The following is a 23,810-nucleotide window of genomic DNA, read 5'->3' on the forward strand; positions in this document are numbered from 1 at the left end:
AATTAAAAGTGCAAATCCTAAATCTTTCAGACAGAACACCTTATCCTACACTAATGTATTACTCTATCACTTGGGACTCGTTTCACCAGAAACAAACATGAACTGAATTTAACAATCGATTTTACAGGTTCAGCAAAATTATTCTTATCCAGGGATGATGTGTATTGAATTTCCTGTTATGTTTTCTTGAATGTTCGATATTCCAGAACATTCTTCGTGAGACAGAGCTCAGTTTTTAGGGTAGTTACAGTAAGAGTTCAGTTCTGAAGAAGGGAATGTCATTCAAGTTTGAACTACGGCATTGCCAGAGCTTGCTCCAGACATTAGATTAGCATTAGATTAACATAGTCTTTAACATTTAGATGTCATAGTTGTTGGGAGTAGAGTAGGATTCTTGCAACTAAATGATTTTGTTGCTGGAACACCCACTACACCCACTTTACCTATTTTTGGTGGCCTAATGTAATTTAATAACTTCCCCCACCTGAACACACACATACCGCAAACCCCATCCAGGATGCACTGGAATTAGAATAAAAGCCTTTGTAAATGACATATTTTACTTTTTCATCTCTCCAGTCCTCTCAAGAGACCTAAATGCTAGTTGGGTAAACCTTGTAAATATTTTGACATTCCTCCAGCAAACAGTAATTCAGACAACCGTCAAACTTTGGACTTCTACGACCTTAAATAGTCACCATCTTTTTTTTTTTTTTACGCATATTTTTTATTATTTTTGAAGATGGTACAACATTCATTCAACATGTTTTTTTTTTTTTTTTTTTTTTTTTTTCATGTTCTTTTACATCTTTTAAATCTTTTAGTTCTAAACACCTCCCCTCCCTCCACCCACCCCCAAACATGGAGCCATCAGTTACAAGAAAACAGAAATACAATGATACTTAAATTAAATAAAATGAAATAATATTAAGCATGAAAAAACAGTAAGCACATCCCATCTGGAAAAGTGTAAAAGTAAACATGTAAATAATAAAATAAATTACAACAAATTATAAGGCACAATCTTATTTGGTGTGTGTTAAATTCTAGGAGTTGGTAGATCAGGTCTTGTTTCTAGAAAAATAATAAATGAGTCCCAAATACTATGAAAAATATGACTTTTTTGTTTAATTGTATACGTAAGTCTTTCAGTCGCTAAGCAGGAAGAGAGTTCGTTAATCCACATGTTCAGAGAGGGACAATTAACACTTTTCCAGTGTCTGGCAATAAGACGTTTCGCATGTATCAAACAAAGGTTGAGCAGATTCCTCTCATGTGTTCTCAGAGCCAATGTTTCTGGTATCAGTCCGAGAATGCAGATTTCTGGACATACAGGGATTTTTTTGTGGATTATGGTAGAAACTGTGTCCGTTATTTTTTTCCAAAATTCTTGCACATGTTCACACTTCCACATACAGTGAAACAGGGTTCCCTTCTCTGTTCTGCATTTAACACAACTATCAGGGATATTATAATTAAATTTATTAAGTTTTTCAGGAGTTATATATGTTCTCATAAGCCAATTATATTGGATCAGTTTTAATCTACTATTAATAGATAGTGTTTGTGCTTGATAACAAGCTTTTTCCCATTCATCTTCAGTAACTTTACATTGAAGATCCTCTGCCCATGCCCTTCTTTTATCGTCTGAGGATTCTGAAGATGCCTCTACTAGTTTCTCGTATATTGTTGAAATCTTGCCTTTAGTATAAGGGTCTGATGTTGCTAGCTCTTCAACAGTGCTAAGGGGGGGACATGTATATGAATGCAACCTGGAGTGAATAAAACTCCGTATTTGCAAATATTTAAACATATGAGTAGGAGGGATCCCAAAATTTTCTTTAAGATATTCAAAGGACATTAGAGTATTATCTAGATCAGTGTTTCTCAACCAGGGTGCCGCGGCACCCTGGGGTGCCGTCTGGCTTCATCGGGGGTGCCGTCAAAATATTGCGCCTCACGTGCATATTTCCTTTCCAGAGTCAGCTCGTGTCGGGGTGTGTCCCAAATCACAGGCAGCACTAATCGCGCTAATTGTGACGCGCTATTTTATTTCATATTCCGCCAGCAACACCCCCCGTTCTCACCTGAAGTACTGCGCCAGCACCCCCCCCCCCCTTCTCACCTGAAGTACTGCGCCAGCACCCCCCCCCCACCCCCCCCGTAAACTGGGGTGCCTTGACATCTCGCATATATTTAAAGGGTGACGTGATAGAAAAAAGGTTGAGAAACACTGATCTAGATAAAGATTTGAAATCTTTTGTAGACCCAATTGAGCCCAAAGTCTGAATCCCTGATCAGATTTGCCAGGTAAAAATAATGAATTACCCCAAATAGGTGTAAATGGTGATAGCCCATCCAGCCTTTTAAACATTTCCTGTGATTCGTGCCAGGCTATTATTGTGGTTTTAACAAATGGATTTGCTGTTTTCTGCTTCAGTCTTTTAAGAGAATCAGAATATAGATAAGAATCCAGAGCTAGTCCCTTAGTGTTTCTTTGTTCTATCTGGATCCATGGTAAATTGGAAGGATTAGAAAACCAAAAAAAAGCCGATCTAAGTTGAGCTGCTCGAAAATACCATAAAAGATTTGGTAGTTGAAGCCCCCCTCTTTCATAAGGAAGATATAGTAGTGTTAAGCGAAGTCTTGATCGTCTATTGTTCCATAAAAATTTTATGAACACTTTCCTCATATTAGAAAAAAATGTTGGTGAGGGTGTAAGGGGAATCGATTGAAATAAATATAAAAATTTGGGGAGAACATTCATTTTAATAACATTGATTCTGCCAATTATAGTAAGAGGGAGGGTCATCCATCTATCTAAATTGGCGTTTACCTGAGCAACAATGGGATCATAATTATATGGGATCATATTTTTAATTTGCGGTGTAATATTAATTCCTAAATATTTGAACCCATCTCTAGCTACTGTAAATGGATGTTGAAGTGTTGGGCTAATTCTTTCTTGTTCATTGAGAAAAAAAGATTTTGCCTGATTAACCTTGTATCCTGAAAATTTTCCGAATTGATTGATCAAATTAAGCAAGACCGGTATTGTGTTTTTTAGGTCTGAAAGATATAATAATATGTCGTCTGCAAATAAAGAGATCTGATGTTCTATTTCTGAAATATAAATTCCCTTTATCTCTGAGTGATCTCTAATTGCTATTGCCAAGGGTTCTAGGGTCAACACAAACAGTAGAGGGGAGAGAGGGCAGCCCTGACGAGTACCTCTTGACAGACCAAAGGGTTTTGAAGTAAAATTATTCGTAATCACTTCAGCTGATGGTTCACGATAAAGTATACTGATCCATTGACAAAATTTCGGACCGCATCCGAACCGCCGGAGTACGTCAAATAAATAAGGCCATTCGACTCTGTCAAATGCCTTTTCTGCATCTAGCGATAGAATGCAATGATCTTTGGCATCTTTCTTTTCATAAATGATATTTAATACTCGCCTAATATTATGAAATGCCTGTCTGTTCTTCACAAATCCATTTTGATCGTTATGAACAATAGATGGTAGGTAAGCTTCTAGTCTTAATGCTAGTATTTTTGCCAAAATTTTAGCATCTGTATTAATTAAGGACACCGGTCTATATGATTCACATTTCGTATGTGGTTTATCTGGCTTTGGTATAAGTGTAATAAGTGCTTTTCTTAGTGTTGGGGGAAGAATGCTGGATTCCATAGATTCCTCATACATGTTCATAAGGGGGTGTACTACTTTTCCTTTGAAAGCTTTATATATATCAATAGGGAGGCCATCAGGTCCAGCTGTTTTTCCACTTTTCATTGTAGCTATTGCTTTCAATAATTCTTCTAGAGAAATTGGGGAATCTAGATGTTGTTTAGCTTCTTCTGAAATCTGAGGGATGTGTAGGCCATCTAGAAATACTGTTTGCTCACTGCTAACCCCCATAGAGTCTGCTTTATATAATGAGTTGTAGAACTTGACAAAAGTTTTATTAATTTCCGATGGGTCAGATGTTAAATTCCCTGATGGTGTTAAAATATTATTAATGGCCTTGCTAGATTGTAGTTTTTTAATTTGCCATGCCAATAGTTTGCCAGATTTTTCTCCCTGTTCATAGAATGTTTGTTTTAAACGAATTAAATTGTTTTCTGCTTTTGCAAGTGATAGTTCATTATATTGTGCTCTTAGGAGAAGTAGCTCCTGCTGGCAGAACTCTGTGTTTGTTTTATTTTCATACATTTCTTCCTCTAGCTTCCTTATTCTGTCGATGAAAGCTTGTAATCTTAAATTAACCGTGTTAGTAATAGAGCTTGTATAGCTAATCATTTGTCCTCTTAGATAAGCTTTAAAAGCCTCCCATCTAACTGATGCTGTCGTTTCATTGGTATTTGTTTTAAAATATTCATCAATACTAGTGTCAATGAATTCCATGAATTTTCTGTCTTGTAACCATTTTGGATGTAACCTCCATCTGTAAGGACCTCTAATGGATTTGGATATGTTGTAAATTAATTTAACGGGGCCATGATCTGAAATAACAATAGATTCATAAAGAACATTATGTATCTGTGAGAATAGATTATTTGAAATCAAAAAATAATCTATACGTGAATATGAATTGGTTGATGAGGAAAAACATGAAAATTCTGTTTTATTTGGGTATTTTCTCCGCCATGGATCACACAAATCTAGATCTCGTATAAAATTATGCAATATTTTCCTACTTTGTGTGTGAGTATTATCTATGCCCTTTAGTCTGTCAAGATTTGTCGCAAGGGTCGTGTTAAAGTCCCCCCCAATCAGGAAATGGCCGGACATTTGGGATAGAAGTAAAAATAGCTCCTCAAAAAATTTAGGATTATCAGAGTTCGGTCCATACAAATTTACAAGATTTATGGTTGCATCAAGAAGTTTGCCTTGAAGTATTAAATATCTGCCTGCCCAAATAGTCACCATCTGTGATTGTCTCCCAAATGAGGTGGACCAACAGTGCCATCACCAGGACGAAGACCGACTGCCATTATAATACTATATAATTCAACTTTCTAAAATCCACAGAAACGCAATCCGCAAAGAGTTACTGCAATTTAAGAGTTTATGCTTGGTTATTCCTGCAAAGCATTGAGAAAATAAGACTCATTTAGTTAAAAGAAATGTTCAAAGCTTTGGATTCCATTCCCAGCCTTGTAAGCTGAAATTCTGTGGTGTAAACTGATCTCTCTCACACCCATCATGAATTCTGATCAACAGGCCAGGCGAAGAGAATTTCTCACAAAGAAGAACAAATAAGAATTTACATTAACTAAATAAAAAGTTATTTTACAGAATATTTACTAAATAATATGCCACTTCTGGTATATGGGTATAGATGCTGTCCTGATAAAATTTTCATACACAGTCAAGTCTGAATCAACAAGGTTTAACTAGCATTTGATAATTTTGCTTTATTTTGTTATTAGTGGTTTAACAATGTTTGTATTATCTTTTCAATTATTTAATTGGGTTGAGTGACTCTTTGTTTTCTTTTTGACAAGGTACCATCCTTTGTTTCTAATTTCAGGATTATCTTGAATGTTACCAACCTATTTGAAGGAAAAACATATAATTTACATTTATTGTGATTCAATTCTAAGATTGTTTTCCTTGAATTAATCCTCATGAATTGGTATGCTGAATATTGTATTTTGATCCACTGGTTGATTAAGTTTTCTTTTGGTTTGGTCTATTAATTAAAAAAATATGAAATCTCAGAAATTGCTCCGAACCCAATGAAAACACAGACACGTAGGTTGCTCCTTTCCCAAAGCCCACAGAGCCAATGGTAGCCTTAAGGTTAAAACAGATTCAGTCAGAGAGTGACAGACAGAGTAGTGGTGGAGAATGAAAGTGGAGAGTGTCCAGGATTACGGATGGATCAGTTCAGTTCAGCCTTGAGTGGTAGTTGAGGAGTTTGAAGTTTAGCTCCTTTAGTTTAGTTTAGCATTTTAGCTTCAGTTTAGCGTTAGCTTAGCATTCTTAGTGCAACTCATTTAACCTTCTTTAAGCATATTAATACTAGCTTTCTTAGTTAAGACAACTACATCAGTTTTACGATCTATGAAGCCACGCATTATGCATACAAAGTTTCAGCTGAATAGAGACCGTCAGACTCAACCCAGAAGCCACCAGTCCGGAAGCGACCAGCAAGCCAGCTGAGAGCGAAGGGATTTTCCCGTGGGTTCTGAAGGGACTCCGTGCTGACACCAGGAAGTCAAACCATCTTGCAGACAGACTCACGTGATTCTTTCTCAGGGTGAAGAAACAGACGACCACGCTACAGACGGACGGCACCAATGCAGGCCCACTTTAACATCTCAGAGTAAGGCGGAGCTGGCAAATTGTTTTGGTTTGGTTGAATCCTTTATAAATCTCCCTGTAGTAAAGATAACTTCTTTTCAGTTGCTTGGTTGTGAATAAGAACTGGCTTCATAGACTTAAAATAACTTAGTTCATCCTTTAGAAATCCCCACTTAATAATTTTCATTAATCTGACAAGTCATTCCTTTCTATACCGATATTATAACATGTTTTTATTTTCATTCTCATTTACCTTCATACACTGTGATTTGATATCTAATGGCTACATTTTTGACATTTTAATGGGTTATTAACTCATATCTGTGTGATTTAATAAAATTCTTTTTATATTACAAAACCTGTAATTTCAGTGTGTTTTCTGGATAACTTGGTTATGAAAATGACTGTTCCTGGTAGAAGAAGACACATCCCTGAAATGTCTTGTGTTACTAATTAATTGATTATTAATCTAATTTAATTAATTTAACATCTTAATTAGCACCAGGTATTAAACTGCTGAGCTCACTACACTGAACAGATTTCAATTTAGTTTCGCATTATATACATGTAAGAATGCATGAAAACATTCTGCCAGATTTCTGAAGCTTTTTATAAAAGCACTTCATCAATATCTGCTTCTTGGCACCCTCCAGTATCACAATTTTTTTGATGTCCATACAGTCTTAGGACATACAGGTGCTGGTCAACGAATTAGAAAAATTTGAAATAGTGCAATCATGAAATTCTTTGAATGCATTTTTTGTGCAGAAAGCAAATCAGGTGTTCACCGCACCTGTCCTACTCGTTAGACTAATCACAGAACTCGTTACCTGGAAAAAAAGTTTCTCAGCTGAGCTTTCCAAAAGGCCCATTTAGGCCATTTAACTGTGACACTGTTGTTTTATTGAATTAGAATAATGGAGAAACCGTTTCATTGAATTAGAATAAATGCTCGAATTTTTGTTTTCTGTGAAGAGTGTTCACTGTGCAGTATAAAGTCAGGGTTGAGTAGAATTTCTAAGTTGTAAAATCAATCATGGGTAAGCAGCGCGACCTCTCAACCGGAATAGTGGCTCAAATTCAAGCCCTTCGCCAACAAGGCTTGACCCAAACTAAAATTGCTGAGCAGCTCGGCATCAGCCAGTCTTCCGTCTGCAAAGCTCTCAAGAAAAACTGCAGCAAGCGCACCAACTGTTCCGGCGTCCGAAAAACTTCTGCTCGCGACAACAAGCAGCTGAGAAAGATCGCAGTCAGCAACCACTTCCGAGCTCACCGACTTGTGGAACAAGCAGACCGGCGCTGACGTCTCCAGATCAACCACTTACCGTCGTCTGCGCGAACTCGGCTTCAAATCTCGCGTTCCAGCAGTAAAACCGATGCTGAACAAGAAACAAATGGAGAAACGGCTGAAGTGGGCCAAAGAACACGGGGAGTGGACTGCTGAAGACTGGCAGAAAGTGGTCTTCAGTGACGAATCACGCTTCTGCATCTCCTTCAGTGACCAAGGTCCTCGTGTCTGGTGTCGTGGTGGCGAAACCTACAACCACGAGTGCGTGAAAAGATCCGTCAAGTTTCCCCAGAGCGTTATGGTCTGGGGATGCATGTCCGCTCGAGGTGTAGGGGAAACTCTGCTTCCTCAAGAAGACTGTCAATGCTGCCGTATATCAAGATGTTCTGGAAACGTTCCTGATTCCGACTGTTGAGGAACAGTTCGGCGAAGAAGACTTCATATTTCAACAGGATCTTGCACCGGCTCATGCGGCAAAGTCGACCAAAGATTGGTTCACTAAAAAACAGCTTGAAGTTTTGGCATGGCCGGCCAACTCGCCTGACCTCAATGTCATTGAAAACCTTTGGGCCATCGTCAAGCGGAAAATTCGCGACAGAAAGCCTACTACGCTGGACCAACTGAAGCAGAACATCGCCACTGCCTGGGAAGCTGTGAGTGCGGAAACTTGCGACAAGCTGGTCAAATCGATGCCGCGGAGACTTCAGGCAGTCATACAAGCCAAGGGGGCAGCCACAAAATACTGAGAAAGTGATGATTGTAATTATAATAAAAATTATTCTAATTCAATGAAACAGTTTCTCCATTATTCTAATTCAATAAAACAACAGTGTCACAGTTAAATGGCCTAAATGGGCCTTTTGGAAAGCTCAGCTGAGCAAATTTTTTTCCAGGTAACGAGTTCTGTGATTAGTCTAACGAGTAGGACAGGTGCGGTGAACACCTGATTTGCTTTCTGCACAAAAAATGCATTCAAAGAATTTCATGATTGCACTATTTCAAATTATTCTAATTCGTTGACCAGCACCTGTACAGTTTACAAGACAAACAAAGAGGATAGAAAGATGAGAGCACGTTCTGGCTCTCATTTTCTTTACAACCATATTTATACCACTTTCTAGGAGGGACAGACATTCTAGAAACATCCATACTGTTACAGTCATCTCTTATTTGTGCCTAGTCATAAAAACGTGACCAAAGTGTTGAGTTAATGTTCTAAATTTTAGGGTGTCATGTTCTCTTAGAAAGGAAGTAAAACTAAGATTAAAGGGTAAAGTCTGGAACAGATCATTAAACGTGTGATCACGCAGGACACAGCAAATAGGGCATGTTCTAAGTTCTAGCGCCTCTAATTTAATTTGATTGGTTGTTTCTCTGAATCAATCACTTTTCTTTCTGCCCTCAGAAAACTTTAGTGTAAGTAAAACTACCATCTGCCCATTTCACAGCTTCTGCTCGGATAAAAGACTCAAAGACACCTCTGCTTCTTATTAGAAAGCCGTTACAAAACCTTTTATTTTATTTCATTACTTTTATTATATTTATTTCACATCTAAATCTAAATTTTTTGAAAAACCTTTATTTTGTTTTTGCTTCTATATTGGACATTGTCCGATCCAAACAGCATAAAAGTACTTGCACTATACTAAAATATTCTTATTTTTTACATTTCTTTTGGTCAATTTTGACCACACGTCAAATTAAAAGCCCTCAAAATAACCCACTCTCATTTTTTGGCAAGTCTGTGCCTGAAGAAGATTCAGTTTAGAACCAAAACTTTGCAACAAAGGGGGGACAAACCTCTTAGCCAACCAATTTGGCCATTCAACATGGGGGTCCAAACAGGCATGAACCTCATCCCCATCATGGGAGGGGAAATACACCAACTCTTACTGCACCTGTAGGGAAGAAAAGCAAAAATACAATTAATTAAGAAAAAGTAAACACACTAAAATAAACCACATGAAAAAAGCACAGAATACAAGAATTTTAGCACACTGATGAAACACTTATTTAATCTAATACGTGCAGACCACCACCAGGAAAATGTGGCACTGCAGTCTTAGGCTAGGCCAGTCATCCCCGTGGGGTCCAACTCCAGATGGAGATGCAGAGCAATAAAGGCAGCAGCGGACACATTTCCAGGGGCAGTTATCTGAATCCAATGATAAATTTTTCCAAAAGCCTCAAACTGGAGGAACAGGAAATACTGACAGGTCTTAATAATCCTCCTCCTTTCACCCAAAAATCTCTCTTAGGTTCCTAACACAATTAGAAAAATCATAAGAGCGGACAAATATGCAGTTAAAAAACTCACCCTGGAACAATAATGAACCCCCTAACCTCAAACTAGCGGAGCAGCAGTCCCTACTACAATTACGCTGTGATAACTCCATTATCATCAAACCCGCTGATAAAGGCAGCGCCACAGTAATTATGGATAGGGACGCCTATATAGAGGAAGCAGAAAGACATTTAAATCAGGAGGAATATTATAAAGAACTCCCTGCACCTATTTTTCTAGAGACAGTTCCAGAGTTGTTACTGTGCACTGGCTGCTTTACTATCTGTGGCTTTCTCTGCATTGCTACTGTGCACTCTCACTGCTTAGCTATAAGTGGCTTTCTTTGCACTGCTAGTGTGCACTCTCTCTGCTTTACTATCTGTGGCTTTCTCTGCACTGCTAGTGTGCACTCTCGCTGCATTACTATCTGTGGCTTTTTCTGCACTGCTAGTGTGCACTCTCTCTGCTTTACTATCTGTGGCTTTCTTTGCATTGCTAATGTGCACTCTCGCTGCTTTACTATCTGTGGCTTTCTCTGTGCTGCTACTGTGCACTCTCTCTGCTTTACTATCTGTGGCTTTCTTTGCATTGCTAGTGTGCACTCTCTCTGCTTTACTATCTGTGGCTTTTTCTGCACTGCTAGTGTGCACTCTCGCTGCTTTACTATCTGTGGCTTTCTCTGTGCTGCTACTGTGCACTCTCGCTGCTTTACTATCTGTGGCTTTCTCTGCGCTGCTACTGCGCAAGCTCTTCTTTACTTATTTGGCTCTTGCTGCTGCTACTGCGCACACTCTTCTTTACTGGCTCTCGCTGCTTCTGAGTGCTGTTGAGGTGTTTTATCCACACGGAGCGCTTACTAACTGAACTGGTTCTGCACGTTTAATCTCTCCGTACCTGGGGACACAGAGCCGCTCAGTGGGAGGGAGTAGCTGGATCTGCCCGAAGGCTAGCGGGCTCTGCTACTGAGTCCTTAGTGCCACTGTAAGACCTGGTCGCTGCGAGCATTAAGCTAACGGGTCAGAAAAAGCCAGAAACACAGCTGCGGCATGGCGTTTAAAACCTCCTTGCCCTGCAGTGGTAAAGCTTTAGTTCTGAACCGGTCCGTGAGCCCCGCACTTTGATGGTTCGCCATTTCCCACAAATCATAAAACGCGGGTTGTGCTGCTGTGAGCAAGTGGATTGACCTTAGTGGGCGGGGCTTATTTCCAGATGCCAATAACTGACTAGTCCCCACCTACCTGTTAAAACAGGGTCTCAACCAGTCCAGAAGCGTAGCTAAGAAAACAAAACTGAGCAAAAAAATACTGAAAGCACAAACACATTTCTTATAATCTAAAACACAAAACGGAATATTAAACTCTCCGTTTAATATTAAATATTCGGGTTACAGACATGATTTATTTTTTATATCAATAGTAGTCCTTTTGTTTTTAAATTTAAATTCTGTGGTTATGGATTATACTTTCGTTTCTCAAAACTTTTGTCCTAGTTTTGACACCATATTACTAAAGTTACTGCTTCATTACTCCACATGATGCTGCTATAATCAAGTGAATAGGGTAAACCTGCTGTGAAGAATATTAGTTGTTAAATTCTGTGAAACTGACACCAATAAATCCATTATTCCTGGCATTTACTTGTTTAGAAGTATTTATCCTCTCCAGTAACACAGATGCTGGAGAATCACAATATCGTTTTTCACTCTACAATTTTAGTGTCCAGTGCATGACTTGTTACCTGCAAAAAAGTAGCCCAAATAATACACACAGTCAATTTACAACATTATGACCACCTCCTTATTTCTACACTTAATATTTTTATAGATCTACTTTAGATCTTTGTAGTTCTATAATTACAGACTGAAATCCTGTATCTGTTTCTCTGCCTTCATTATTATCCTCCTTTCACCCAGGACTTCTGTACTTTAATACAATACAGATTAGCTATTACAGCATCCACTCATATCAGCACAACACTAACACCTCATACACCACCACCATGCTAATCCCTGCAGTGCTGAAAATAACCACCCACCACGCAAATAATAATAGCTGCTCTGTGGTGGTCTATACTGTGGGTTTCTGAGTACTGACGAAGAGTGAAAGAGTAAGAATAATAATAAAGTACACAGAGAAACAGATACAGGACTACAGAGTGTCCTATATGATCAGCGGAGCTAAAAAGATGCTCAGTGAGTGTATGGTCATAGGTGTATGGTGTATGGAGCTGGTCATAATAATCTGACTTGACTGTGTATAAAATGGTTAAGGGTAAATTAAATACATTCTTCCACAAAACAAAATTGGTACCACATTAAAATAAGACTTTATAAAGGGTTTATAAATGGTTTACAATTTATTAATGCTTACTAATTAGGTTGTAAATGCCTTAATCAGGCATATATAGAAAGGGCAACAGTATAGATGGCTGTGGGTTCACTATTTGGCAAACAATAGGTCTTTTTGTTGCCCTTTCTACATATGTGTTATAATTAACTGATTATTAATTATTTTTAAGACATTTACAACCTAATTAGTAACCATTAATAAACTAATTGTAAACCATTTATAAACCCTTTATAAAGGTAGTCTTATTTTAAAGTGGTACCACAAAATTAGTCCCTGTATGTGTATAGTGTATTTTTCCAGCATTATTTAACACTATGTTTTTCATAGCTAATTTCAACCCGGATGCAAGCCACTAGAGTAGAGCCTGTTCCTGTTGGTGAACTGATCTTAGAAGAAGAGGGAAAGCACCACGAGGTGGCGCTGTGGAGAGAGGCAGCGCTGGCAGAACTTGCCCTCTTGCAGCTTACAGAAATTACACATCTGAATATTGTGAGGTAAATTATTACTGCAGCTGTTTAAAGGAGGTGGTGTTAATGTTGTTATGGTTGTGTGTTGAGTTGTTTCAAGGGCAAAGCAAACTCACATTGTTATACAAGATGTACACTGATTACTTTAGATTACATTAAAGTGTCATTTCTTCCGTGCTGTCCCAGGAAATATTGACAAATGAGAAATACTGTCATTTTTCGGTATTCAACTGTCTAATGGTGAAAACTGGAAAAAATATTTTTACTTGCAGAAACCAGAGAAAAAAACAGAAGAGGGATTGTGGTGGTTGGAGTCTCTATGGGAAGCAACACCACTCTCCTTTTGACAGAAGATATGGAGAAGCTCATCGTTCCACACAATGTACTGATCAGCTAATTAAGCGCCTTCCAATCATCGTAAACATTTCCTATGAGGGAGGCGTTATTTGTTCTATTGGCAGCCCAGCCTTTACAGAGGCATAAGGCCTTAAAAATGTCTTTTCACATACAAATCCAGTTCTAATCTGACCCAAAATCTGTTTGTTTTTCCATCCCCTGTTTTCTCCTTTTCAGTTTAGGGGAGAAGTTATATACATGGACTTGATTTGTAGTCAATAACGAGTATAAACTTTTGTTGAATAGCCCACCTCCGATCTCCCCCAACATTCCGAAATACAGTGCGATAGTTTATATACACAGATAGTTTATATACACAATACCTTCAGCTAGTCAAACCACAATAAGTCAACTGACAAGAAATGCTTAAAAATGCATAAATATTATAGAGATATTTTCAGCAACAACTGGAAAGTTATGCATTTCCCCGACATTAATTTTCAGACCTTTCCTGGCTTAACTACGACAAGGAACTGTGTGTATAAGAGTGCTTTAATAAACTAATCTGTAGGTACTGTGTGTATAAACAGTGTTTTTAATAAACTAATCTGTAGGCACTGTGTGTATAAACAGTGTTTTTAATAAACTAATCTGTAGGAACTGTGTGTATAAACAGTGTTTTTAATAAACTATCTGTGTACTTTTAAAGTTCTCACTGCCTTGCTTTAAATATCATCATCCTTGGAATTCTACCAGTGAAGTGTGGAGCTACTTTGAGTTTGTTGTTAATGGTGTAAAAATAGTGGTTTTTTTTTTGTATGGGTTAAGCTATGCCCCTATCACTAGCATTGTGGTCTATTGGGAGCATTAGCTAACAGCGCTGTATTTCAGAATGCTGGGGAGAACAGAGGTGGGCTATTCAACAAATGTTTGTATTTGTTATCATGATTCACTACACCCTAAGTCCATTTCAGTTCACCCTTAACAACAAACTATTCTGCTATCTGAACTTTTTTTGTTCCATATTTTTCATTCTGTTGTTCACTTGTGTTTTTGCCTTGGAAAAGTGTTTATTTATTAAGCCAATTGCACTACCTCACATCATACTACACACACAGATGTTCATATCTATGTACAACAATGAAATACTTATATAATTAAATTGTTAAAATAAAAACACATTTTTGTGCATTATATTTATTGTTTTATTTTGTTCTTTTTTTGTATATTAAAAAAAAGTTATTGCTGGAAATGAATCAATCTGCTGTTAACTTCAGGAAGCTTCGGTTGATTCATCACTTCAGAACAACCTCAATGTACAATGTACAAAAGTTATAAGTCACTCAGATTTAGGAGACTCGGTTAGTCTTATTTAGAAAATGTTGACCATACATTTATTATGATATAAAATTGTAAAATGTGAAGTTTTAAAAACAGTTAGGTTTAGTTATTCTTGTGATTCGACTCCTACTGATTCATTGAACAGAATAAAGTGAAGCTTGTGCAACTGGAAAGTTATTCAGCTCTTTCTGAGGTAAGATGTGGTGGATATGGTGGTGATAAATTACGATATTATAAAGTCACTTTTCATATTGTATGGGAATAAGTAATGTTTTATGTGATGTATGATAATATGGAATATGTTTATTTGTATATCATGTATTTATGGTGATACGTTTTTTATTATTATACGTTTATTCGTTGATAATCTCAGAGGCTCACTTTGTGGCTGCTAGCTAGCTTTCTAGTTATAATTACCAAACATGAACGCTAGCCAACACCTAAACGCGGTTCTCTTTCAGAAAAAATACCTTAAATGTCTTTAATTGATACTCGGATGTACAAATTAAGATCATTCAAGTTTTCAAAGAGGTAAAACCTGCTTTCAGTGTCTAGCCATAATAAGAGAAAGTGAGCAGCTAGCCATAGCTCACTTTATCTCAGTCCTAGGCTGTATTCGAAATGGCATACTACTATACTGCATACTGCACTAGTATGTACTGCATACTACACACCGCCCAGTATGTAGTATTCAGTAATGCAACCCTTTTGATTGTAGTACCCTACACGGTCCCGTGACACACCAGTCAGTGCTCTGAAGTGCTCAGAATTCCTCAGAGTGAGTTGTAAACAGAAAGAACATGAAAAATGTCCTACCTTTTCATTATTAAGACTAATGAGATCTGCATACTGTCCAGAACTGCAATTGCTGCTTTAATTTTAGAGTTTAATGTAAGTTCAGTTAACCCAATTCTAACAACCATTTAGCAGCAGCCCCCACAACCCAAGTAAGTTCCAGTTATATTTAAATATGTTTTCCTATTTATTTTAGTAGATTACTATTTTCATCTATGTAATTACCAACAAGAAGAAAACATTTAAACAAACTCTCATTCATATTTACACAATCTCAACAATAAAAGAAATGAGACAAGTTGCATCACCGCAGAGATAATTATTAAAGCTTATAAACTGCAGTTTTAATCCATTTAAATGAGCTCTGTGTGTAACTCCAGCATCAGTAGCAGTAATGCTAGTAAATCTACTGAATACAAAACATTAGTTTTAGAAAATGGAAATATAGTGGTACGTTTTCTTTCCTATTTTAGTGAAATACTTTGTTCTACTTTGTAAAATTAAAGGAAAACTCAGAGAAGTAGTTATACAGTGTTTTAAATGAGAGTTTTAGCTGTTTAGCTCCATTCAGCTCCATGCATTGAGGACTCCCTCGCGGGCTCCCTCTAGCGGTGATGGGGTATAATGTGATATAGCGGGGGAGGGGGCGGGGCTCCACATAACCCGGATGAGGCTGAGCTTCCGGGGTCTGTAGCTGGAGCGGAGGAAGAGCAGGATCAGCTGAACAACAGAAGGTATGGAGAAGTTTCTCTCTCTCTCCCTCCATCACGCTGTTCTACATTCACTCCTACACCCACATCAACACCACCCACACCACCTTCAGCATGTGCAGCATTTACACCACCAGCACTGGATCTTCTCCTAGCTCTGCTCAGCAGTCTGCAGTAGGGGGTCGGGGAGCTGGGGATGGGGGGGCTTTACAGATCATACACAGGATAACGGAAGCTCACACTCCTGCCCCCCCTCCCCCACATCACTAATACACACCTGAGATAAATCAGTTCTGTGGAAATTCCTTTTTAAGTTTGTGTGATCAGTCTCTACACATTTCTTAGTTACACTAGTTTAGTTTAGTTTAGTTCATTGTCCTTTACATAATCCGGTTCCACCACAACAGTTGCTGGTAAGTCATGTGACTCTCCCGTCAAAATAAAAGTCCACTTGTAAAATATTAAATGTAAGAATGAAAGATTTAGTGATTATAGTGAGGAAAAGTTCAGGCAAGAAGAGGAATTTCACAAGTACCATTTATTAGCTTACTGATTTAACAGAAAACTTGCTATTTCACTGTAATAACAAACACAAATATTAGCAAATTACAACATCTTTAGCCCCGCTGTTTTTAAGAAATCCCAGTTAAACCATTACTGTGGAATACAGTCTCCAGCTGCTCTTTTGCTGATACTTTAATAATGATGATAATAATAACAAAAACATGAATTTGATAATAATAATAAGAAGAAGAATCACACTTTGAGCAACTTGACAAAAATACACAAACATTTGTGTAAGAGGTTAAAAAGACTACAAAAATAATTGAAAAAGAACTACATAAAATAATATGAATTCTTACAAATTGTTATAATTGTGTTAACCTTTAGTAAACAAAAGAGACTCTTATGTTTTACACTCCTGTTGGAGGTTGGTTGATGTGTTGTAACAGTAAAAAGGTCATTATTTTGCTGTGATTTTATTTTGAACTACAATTCCCTGCACCAACAAGACAACTGCATCGGATCAACATTTCCAAAAAACACATCTTGAACTCAGGAGCGCATATCACTGTTAGCCTGAAGCCAGTGTGGTGGAAAATAATGAACTGTTATCAGGAGTTGTTAAAAAAAAAAAATCAGGTTTGTGAAGCATTGATTTGGATTAATGTATTTGGTTAATGTGTGGAAACTTTTATAAATTGGTTTAAAGGAAAAAGCTTTGGACATCATCTGTCGTGATGAAGAACAAATCAAGCATCGGCAATGTGATTCGAACCAATGTGTGTCATTTTTTCGGCACACGCCTCAAAGCTTCAGATTAAAGGGTAACATCACTCACTTAGAATGACTTAGAATCTCTTTAGTTAATTGACCTGCTTTTATTTTAATATTCAATGGCATTTTTCTTTGTTTTTTCCAGAAATTAAAATATTTTCCTGAAATTCATCACCAACAACCAGGATATTTAACTAAGAGCAAAGTTAAACTGCTGAAAGAGGTGAAGCAGAAGCCTTCCTGAAGAATCTCCAGAACACGCAGAAATTGTTTGCTACATTTAAAAGACAAATGAAGCCAAGTCCCGACATGGAGAAACATCAGCACTCTGTCAAGAGTTTTACTAAACAGAGTAATCTCAAAAAACACCAGCGTATTCACACAGGAGAAAAAACATATTTCTGCTCAGACTGTGGGAAGAGTTTTACTCAACAGAGTGATCTCAAAAAACACCAGCGCATTCACACAGGAGAGAAACCGTATCACTGCTCAGACTGTGGGAAGAGTTTTAATCAACAGAGTAATCTCAAAAGTCACCAGCGCATTCACACAGGAGAGAAACCGTATTACTGCTCAGACTGTGGGAAGAGTTTTAATCAACAGAGTAATCTCAAAAGTCACCAGCGCATTCACACAGGAGAGAAACCGTATTACTGCTTAGACTGTGGGAAGAGTTTTACTGTGCAGAGTAATCTCAAAAGTCACCAGCGCATTCACACAGGAGAGAAACCGTATTACTGCTCAGACTGTGGGAAGACTTTTACTCAACAGAGTACTCTCAAAATCCATCAGCGCATTCACACAGGAGAGAAACCGTATCACTGCTCAGACTGTGGGAAGAGTTTTACTGAACAGAGTGATCTCAAACGACACCAGCGCATTCACACAGGAGAGAAACCGTATTACTGCTCAGACTGTGGGAAGAGTTTTAATCAACAGAGTCATTTTAAAAATCACCAGCGCATTCACACAGGAGAGAAACCGTATTACTGTTTCGACTGTGGGAAAAGTTTTACTAAACAGAGTCATCTCAAAATACACCAGCGCATTCACACAAGAGAGAAACCGTATCACTGCTCAGAGTGTGGGCAGAGTTTTAATCAACAGAGTCATTTAAAAAAACACCAGCGCATTCACACGGGAGAGAAAACTATCCCAAATTTGTCCCACGGCAATTAAAAGTGCAAATCGTAAATCTTTCAGACAGAACACCTTATCCTACACAAATGTTTTACTTTGTCGCTTGGGATACGTTCCACCAGAAACAAACATGAACTGAATTTAACAATGGATTTTACAGGTTCAGCAAAATGAATTTTATCCAGGGATGATGTTTATTGAATTCCATGTTATGTTTTCTCGTATGTTTGATATTCCAGGACATTCTTCGTGAGACACAGCTCAGTTTTTAGGGTAGTTACGTTATGAGTTTAGTTCTGAAGAAGGGAAGGTCGTTTAAGTTAGAGTGAGGGCACTGCCAGTGCTTGCACCAGATGTTAGGTTAGCATAACTTAGTCTTTAAAATTCAGATGTTGTAGTCGTTAGTAGTACAGTAGGATTCTTAGCTTGCATCCAAGCGTTTTGGATCAAATCTTAAGTGCTTATGCTTAGAAGGTTTTAAAAGCATTTAATCGCTTTTCTAGTATATGCAGATTTAATTATTTCCATTAATTTCCAGTATCTCTGTTTTCACTCTGTAAAAGCCGTGCTTAGTTTCCCAAGCTTAGCATAGTTTAGCTTAATGCTAATAACCACCAGGCCCATCCATATAAAAAGGAGAAGGGGAAAACACCAACTTAGCCACTCCAGAGAGAGTGATCACAAAAGTGAGACCCAGAGCTACAGAGAGACGACACTGTGCCGGGTACTGTCATGTAGACCAGAGAGGAGCATCCAGACCCGCAGAGAGACCAAAAAATCCTTTCCAGAGTTTAAATAAAACACTCCAGCTGTAGTTCTCATACTGAAATCAACCCAAATCAGGCTTGTGTAGCGCAGTAAGGTTGCAGACTCATTCACTCCCTCTGCTGGTGTTCTCCTTGGTCTATGGTTCAGTCTGATTAAAAATCTGTTACCAAAGAGGGATATAGAGGTATATTTGGTTGTTGTGTTACTCAAGCTATATACTCTTATCCTTTTCTTATTGGATGTCATATCTTGCTTAATGTTTTTTTTTTGTGATTTTCAAAGTTTCTAAGAACATTCAAATTATTTAGTTTCCTCTTCTTTTTTTCCAGGACCAACTATTATGTTTGTATTGCTTCACCTCTACATTTACTTATATGCCTGTGTTTCAATAAAAAAAATACTTTTATATTGAAATATCCGCCCAAGAAATGGTTGATAACCTCTCTGTGACCCTGATGGATCTTCAGAATGTCTTATGTTATTATTGTGTAACTACTAACAGGCACCCAAATGAGAATTCCAATAATGGACTTGGGTAAAGTAAAAAAAACATCCGGTTACTGCCAGCCTACCGAGATACAGAGCTTTTAGCAGATGCTCCCAACAGGTTTACAATGCTAGTAAGTAAGTAATCTCTATTTGTATAGCACTTTTCCAGAGCAACTCACAAAGTGTTTTTACAGATTACAGCAGTGGTGTGCAGTAAGGCCCTTCTAATTATAGTTATTGTAAACTATGAGCAAATATTTTATGAATTAACTAAAATAAAAAACAGCAACTAAATAAAAGCATTAGTCTGTGTTTTTCAGTGGCTATGGGACTCTTATCTGACTGACAGCAGTTCTAACCAATCAAAGCTTTTTAAAATGACTTCTGCCCCTCCCGTGTGTCTGAGTGACCCTTCTACTGATTTTGTGAAGGTTGTAGTAATGAGTCTTTAGCAAAGTCGCAGGACAATCTAACCAATCAGATTCATGATTTTCACTACGGGGGTGGGGCCATGGTTGTCAAACCCCTTTTCAGTGTTCTGATGGAAGGGGCTATGCGTTGCTTAGTGTAAAATAGTGTTCAATAGTTAGCTAACTATAATGGAACTGCAACGGTAAATGAGACAAATATTATGTCATATCACATTAAAAAAAACTTTTTAAAGGCTGCCCTTCAATGTGAAACTGTAACAGTAATAGGCTGCCTGACTGGTGAGTTTTTGTGTGTACTTAATGTTTTGGCTGACCTGGCGTCTTGTAGGCATACAAATGAGTGACATTGCCTGTCCCTGACCACCTCTGTTTGCCTAGTCCTGTAAATAAACCTGTTTACTAATCAGCGCTCGTATCCTCGGGTCCTGGTATTCGTCACACATTTACTCCTTATATTAAATAATCAATGCTTCACTTTGTGATGGTCACCATGCCTATTCAAAATTTACCATGCAAGTTAACACTGTTCAAAATTTTAATTAAAAAATTAAATTAACTAACATTTAGTTAGGTTAGCTAACATTTACTTTATTTCAGTGTGGAATGTTTCAGCTAGCTAGGTGAGCTAATGTTAACAAGTCTATTTCAGTATGGAATGTTTCAGCTAGCTAGGTTAGCTAATGTTAACTACTTTATTTCAGAGTGGAATGTTTTTGCTAGCTAGGTTATCTAACGATAACTACTTTATTTGAGTGTGGAATGTTTTAGCTAGGTTAGCTAATGTTAACTACTTTTTCAGTGTGGAATGTTTTAGCTAGCTTGGTTAGCTAATGTTAACTACTCATAGACTGTATATAAAGATGGACGCCGTGTCGCCGTTCCCATTCATTCAATGAAAATGAAGCCAAAATCTTCCGCCATTTTGGCGATTCAGAGACCAGAGTCTGCGCAGTAGAGACCAGAGGAGGGAGAAAGGCTGTGGAGAGACCGGCTACTCATTTAAATAACCCCGCCCCTGAGGGCTGCCTCGCGGTCACAGACTGCAGAGCGGGGCGGAGCGGAGCTGACGGTCTGTTATTGGTCCCGCCCATAAGCAGCCCTTTTACCATAACCACACCTTTTTTGAATAGAGCCAAATAAAGTTTTAAAAACCGAATTCTGTAGGGAAATAAAAATTTGACAATATAAGCAGAGGTTACACTAGCTGTTGCATTTAAATAATGGAGGTAGAATTACAGTATATTAGAAAAAAACGTGATTGAAAGTTGTCTGTTTTGCCATTGAAACCTATGGGGATGGGTGGAGTTACACAGCTTTCTGCAGCCGAACAGCAGGGGGCGCCCGACCTGTGGTGGCTTCACTTTTAAGAAACGATGCTCTGTACAGCTATATACAGTCTATGTAACTACTTTATTTCAGTGTGGAATCTTTTAGTTAACTAGGTTAGCTAATGTTAACTACTTTATTTCAGTGTGGAATGTTTTAGCTAGCTAGGTTATCTAACAATAACTACTTTATTTCAGTGTGGAATGTTTTAGCTAGCTAGGTTAGCTAATGTTAACTACTTTATTTCAGTGTGGAATGTTTTAGCTAGCTAGGTTATCTAACAATAACTACTTTATTTCAGTGTGGAATGTTTTAGCTAGCTAGGTTAGCTAATGTTAACTACTTTATTTCAGTGTGGAATGTTTTTGCTAGCTAGGTTATCTAACAATAACTACTTTATTTCAGTGTGGAATGTTTTAGCTAGGTTAGCTAATGTTAACTACTTTTTCAGTGTGGAATGTTTTTGCTAGCTAGGTTAGCTAATGTTAACTACTTTATTTCAGTGTGGAATGTTTTATCTAGCTAGGTTAGCTAATGTTTACTTTATTTCAGAGTGAAAAGATTTAGCTAGCTACGTTAGCTAATGTTTACTTTATTTCAGTGTGGAATGTTTTAGCTAGCTAGGTTAGCTAATGTTAACTACTTTATTTCAGTGTGGAATGTTTTTGCTAGCTAGGTTATCTAACAATAACTACTTTATTTCAGTGTGGAATGTTTTAGCTAGGTTAGCTAATGTTAACTACTTTTTCAGTGTGGAATGTTTTTGCTAGCTAGGTTAGCTAATGTTAACTACTTTATTTCAGTGTGGAATGTTTTATCTAGCTAGGTTAGCTAATGTTTACTTTATTTCAGAGTGAAAAGATTTAGCTAGCTACGTTAGCTAATGTTAACTACTTAGTTTCAGTGTGTAATGTTTTAGCTAGCTACTTTAGGTCATTTTAACTACTTTATTTCAGTGTGGGATGTTTTAGCTAGCTAGGTTAGCTAATGTTAACTACTTTATTTCAGTGTGGAATGTTTTAGCTAGCTTGGTTAGCTAATGTTAACTACTTTATTTCAGTGTGGAATGTTTTAGCTAGCTTGGTTAGCTAATGTTAACTACTTTATTTCAGTGTGGAATGTTTTAGCTAGCTAGGTTATCTAACAATAACTACTTTATTTGAGTGTGGAATGTTTTAGCTAGCTAGGTTATCTAACGATAACTACTTTATTTCAGTGTGGAATGTTTTAGCTAGCTAGGTTATCTAACGATAACTACTTTATTTCAGTGTGGAATGTTTTAGCTAGGTTAGCTAAGGTTAATATAGACACCCAATATACCACTTTAAAGCTTAGAATCTCTGCTTTTCAGTTATCTAGCTGTATCTCCTTTCAGAAAATAAATATTTATGGCGAAATATGCCTTGGTTAGGAAAAAATGAAATCATAATTTTTATATTTCCGTTTATCGGACGTCCATATTTGATCGAATGCGGACATGTTATACAACATTCGAACCGTCTGTCCCTCCGGATTCCGAAAATGTTCCGTTTTACTGTAGGTTGTACGGTTCCTGAATTAGAGCTGAAAGAGCGCGTCGCCGCGTGTGTTCAAAGTTGAAATATGCTCAGGTTTTGTCCTGTAGTTACCTAAAGTCACTCCCTCCACCCCCCCAACACCCACCAGCGCATCCCCCACTCTCTTACCTTCAAAACGAGTCCGAACTTAAAAAAAACCATCAATCCAGTCTCATATACTCCACAGTTATATCCCCCCCCGCGCTAGGAATAATGTGAGACAGAATCTAAACTTTAATTCCTAATTAAAAGCATTTTATTCGACGCTATGCCGACTCTGGCCCACAGCCAGACAGGGCGGAGCCTACTGGACATGACGGTATGCAAATGATGTCTGTCAGCCAATCAGGTGGTGAGTTCAGCCAGCTGAAAGGCAAAGAATTTGTTTGTATATGAATATGTGACCCCTTATGTTCCTCTGCCCTCGTTGGGAAGGATACGACACAGGCTGGGATAATGCAGCTTTTTACTGCCTGTAATGAATAAGGCAGCCACAGGACAGATCATTTACATGTGCTTCGGTCAGCTTACAAGCTAGAGAGACAGGCTAGAGTTAGCATATTACTAGCTCAGATTAGAATTAGATTTATAATTATTTACAACACTTTTTACGATAGCCCAATGGGTCCACTAGTTTCTATGATATGTATTTAGAGATAATATCAGCATAAAGCAGTATTAAAACACTACCCAGCATTATTAGCAGCTTTATTTAGCTGAGCTAAGCAGAGCTGTACTCACCACAGCAATGTGCACACACTCTACTGACCAGGGTGCACAGTGTCTAGTGTATATATGTCTCTGAGCTATTACACGCTGACCGCAGCAGGTGGCGCCATACCCATTTAGCAGGAATTTCACTCAATAAAAGTAGCTAACTATTGTACACCGTTACAAATAGACCACACAAAAACCCAGAATTTACTGCAAAATGAGT

The 23,810-nt window shown here is 37.8% G+C and overlaps 5 protein-coding genes across 11 annotated transcripts in view; 3 read left to right on the forward strand and 2 right to left on the reverse strand.

The window, feature by feature from the left end:
- The window catches only part of LOC111188756 (zinc finger protein 665-like), a 427,711-nt gene that overhangs the window by 210,882 nt on the left and 193,019 nt on the right, over positions 1–23,810 (reverse strand). The gene's annotated exons all lie outside the window — the stretch shown is intronic.
- The window catches only part of LOC111188587 (NACHT, LRR and PYD domains-containing protein 14-like), a 252,123-nt gene that overhangs the window by 177,036 nt on the left and 51,277 nt on the right, over positions 1–23,810 (forward strand). The gene's annotated exons all lie outside the window — the stretch shown is intronic.
- The window catches only part of LOC111197522 (zinc finger protein 271-like), a 205,030-nt gene that overhangs the window by 120,761 nt on the left and 60,459 nt on the right, over positions 1–23,810 (reverse strand). The gene's annotated exons all lie outside the window — the stretch shown is intronic.
- Positions 1–23,810, forward strand: part of LOC111190406 (zinc finger protein 484-like) — a 263,398-nt gene that overhangs the window by 60,659 nt on the left and 178,929 nt on the right. Inside the window, exon 1 of one of the 3 annotated variants that reach the window (XM_049477623.1) lies at positions 15,870–15,909. The exons of the other annotated variants lie outside the window; for them this stretch is intronic. The gene's annotated coding sequence lies outside the window, so the exon portion shown is untranslated. Of the gene's footprint in view, positions 1–15,869; positions 15,910–23,810 lie in introns of those variants that run through there. 3 annotated transcript variants of the gene reach the window in all.
- Positions 15,862–23,810, forward strand: part of LOC125801409 (zinc finger protein 239-like) — a 285,147-nt gene continuing 277,198 nt past the window's right edge. For 2 of the 3 annotated variants that reach the window (XR_007438688.1, XR_007438689.1), the window contains exons 1-2: positions 15,862–15,909; positions 17,309–18,463. Coding sequence is in view for 1 of the 3 variants with exons in the window: in XM_049478092.1 (XP_049334049.1) it covers positions 17,455–18,342 (888 nt within the window). In the remaining 2 variants the exon portion in view is untranslated. Of the gene's footprint in view, positions 15,910–17,308; positions 18,500–23,810 lie in introns of those variants that run through there. The other variant, XM_049478092.1, reaches the window with a different exon arrangement.

This window comes from Astyanax mexicanus, chromosome 4, assembly GCF_023375975.1.
Source record: "Astyanax mexicanus isolate ESR-SI-001 chromosome 4, AstMex3_surface, whole genome shotgun sequence".
Classification (NCBI taxonomy): domain Eukaryota; kingdom Metazoa; phylum Chordata; class Actinopteri; order Characiformes; family Acestrorhamphidae; genus Astyanax; species Astyanax mexicanus.